Source organism: Crocodylus porosus, unplaced genomic scaffold (genome assembly GCF_001723895.1).
Source record: "Crocodylus porosus isolate Cpor-Errol unplaced genomic scaffold, CroPor_comp1, whole genome shotgun sequence".
Classification (NCBI taxonomy): Eukaryota; Metazoa; Chordata; order Crocodylia; family Crocodylidae; genus Crocodylus; species Crocodylus porosus.
This window is the reverse complement of record NW_017728886.1, coordinates 188,614,630-188,617,081: the sequence shown is the minus strand read 5'-3', so window position 1 is coordinate 188,617,081 and position 2,452 is coordinate 188,614,630. Positions and strand designations below refer to the sequence as shown.

General features: G+C 49.5%; 1 protein-coding gene across 1 annotated transcript in view; it reads right to left on the bottom strand.

Moving 5' to 3' along the window:
• The window catches only part of LAMA3 (laminin subunit alpha 3), a 205,890-nt gene that overhangs the window by 199,607 nt on the left and 3,831 nt on the right, over nt 1-2,452 (bottom strand). The window contains exon 3 of the mRNA XM_019541321.1: nt 2,306-2,447. Coding sequence (XP_019396866.1) covers nt 2,306-2,447 — 142 coding nt within the window. The remainder of the gene's footprint in view (nt 1-2,305; nt 2,448-2,452) is intronic.

Below are 2,452 nucleotides of genomic sequence, written 5' to 3'. Positions count from 1 at the left end.
ACACACATATATATATATATATAAAAATACACACACACACACACACACACACACACACACACACACTACTGTAGCATATTATTCGTGCTCTTTCCCCTGCAAAAAACTATGTAGAGAAATTCCCTCCCAACAGGAATGATTCATAAATATCAGTGGTGAACACCTGAAGCAATACAGGACTGAAACTCTTGTATTACCCAGCATCATAAACTGGGCCCCACGTTTCTGTAACATCCTTTCCAATTTCCTCCCTCCCTCTCACCAAAAACAAATTCCTTTGGAAAGTTTGAAGCGTGTTTGGCATGCTCTTGCCCCTGTCTAATGTACTGATAGAGCTGATACTGCATGTCCATTTCACTAGATCACAGTGTTTAATGTTACTCTTTCCTTGCCCTTCTAATAGACACGTTCATACAAGTTTCTGCCAACAGCACCTGGGGGAAATATATATTTTTTTAACCCATGACTGGGAATTTCACTATCTATTTTTCTTCCTCCAATTGCCATAAGATGCACCTAGGTGCATCTCAGGAGTAACTACGGTCAGCAAAACAGCTGCAGCTTCATCACCATCAACTTTCTTTTATACCACCTGAAAACTCTCTGCTGGGAGTGGCGGGGCAGGGGAAATGTTTGGCATCACCCTCACAAGCAGCTCAGAGGCAGACTACCAGGCTCAGGATTTAGTAGTTGCAAACACCATAACATATGCTGTGTCTTTTCACTGAATCAGAAAAGAACTTCCCTGTGGACCTCAACAGCCCAGAGAACTGCCATCCACAATGCAGCAGTTCCTCTCATACTGAGGAACCAGAACTCTGGAAAAAGGTTGAAGTCATCATCAGCCATCTGATCTCCCCTACCCTCCCCTCAGCTCTTCAGTGCAAGGTGAGGAATGCCAGGTGATCCCAGAACACTACCCTCGGCACTATGCAGGTTTCCAGGTCAGTCAAGTGAGGGTAGCTGTTCTGCAATCTGTTGTAAGGAAATCTGAGGAAGTGGCACGGGCAGAAGTTAATAATGCAGCAGGCTGCACTCCTTCCCTTCTATACAGAAGCTGGGGTCCAGTGGGAAACAAATGCAAATCCGTCCACTCTTCAATCACCACAGAAAAAGCACAGGAAGGCTTGAAGGAAAACTTCTTTTTCCCCAGCTCTGGGTTCAAGTCTTGCCCTACAAGCAGCAACATGCTTGGGTAATCCTGGCTCCTCTTCTCTCTTCTGCCCAAACCATCCCCATTTCAAAATTATTAGGCTACTTGGGAGCCTAAAGGTAAGAGGCTCCCAAACTTTTTCTTATTGCGTTCTCCGGTCCAGAGGTACCAGCTGCCCGCATACCCCTACCAGCATATGTTTTATATTTTAACCCCTTAAATGCCAACTATACTGAAAATTACAATTGCTATGACACAATATACCCCCCACCAGAGATGTCTTGTATACCCCCAGGGGTACATGTACCACAGTTTGGGAACCCCAGGTTTAGGGGAAACCTAAGGCAGTGTTTCGCCACCTGTTTCAGACAGGATAGACTCCAGGCACCCTTGGAACATGCCAGCTCATTTTCACTTGATTGTTAACTACAAAATCTATCTATGTAGACAGACAGACAGACATAGGTAGATATAGATGGGTATAGACAGACAGACAGATTTTGTAGTCAACAATCAAGTGAAAAGGTGGAGCTGGCATGTTCTAAGGGGTGCCTGGAGTCTCTCCTGTCTGAAAAAGGTGGAGAAACACTGCCTTAGGTTTCCTCTAAACCCAAGGTTTCCAAACTGTAGTGCACGTACCCTTGGGGGTTTGCAAGCCATCTGGGGCAGGAGGGGAGGTTTACTGTGTAATGGCAATTTGAATTTTCACAATGATAACAGTAATTGGCATTTGAGGGATTTTCTGCGGTGGACAGATTTGCACTTGCCTTATGTCTAGCCCAGCTGTCCTGTGTGGGGCTGAGATCTTTGTGACAGAAGACAGGCTCCAGTACACGTATCTATGTGGGTATATAAATCTGTATCTCATCTATCTACCCACCTACCAGAGCTGTTCCTCTGTCACAAAGGACTCAGAAAGTCCCACACAGGGCAGGAGTCTTTCAAGGCTGCGGCTTGCAACTGGGAAGCTCTGGGCAGAGGCAGTGAAGCCGGCTTGGCGCCTAAGGGTGCTCACGCCGCTTCAGGGCACCCCAGGACCAACGGCTCCCAAGCCCGTCGCTGGCACCTGGCGGCCTGAGGCAACCGCAGCATCACCTGCCCGCCCACGTCCTGTCAAACGCACGGGCGCCGCGCGCCCCTCGGGCCCGGTACCTGGATGGCGGGGGCGGCGGCGGGGCCCCCCACCAGCTTGCAGTAGAGCTCGGGGCGCGGCCGGCCGCCCTCGTCCTCGCCGCAGGTGGCCGTGGCCCCGATGCCGGCCGTCGCCGCCAGGTTGAAGTAGGGCGGGTGCAGGCTGAG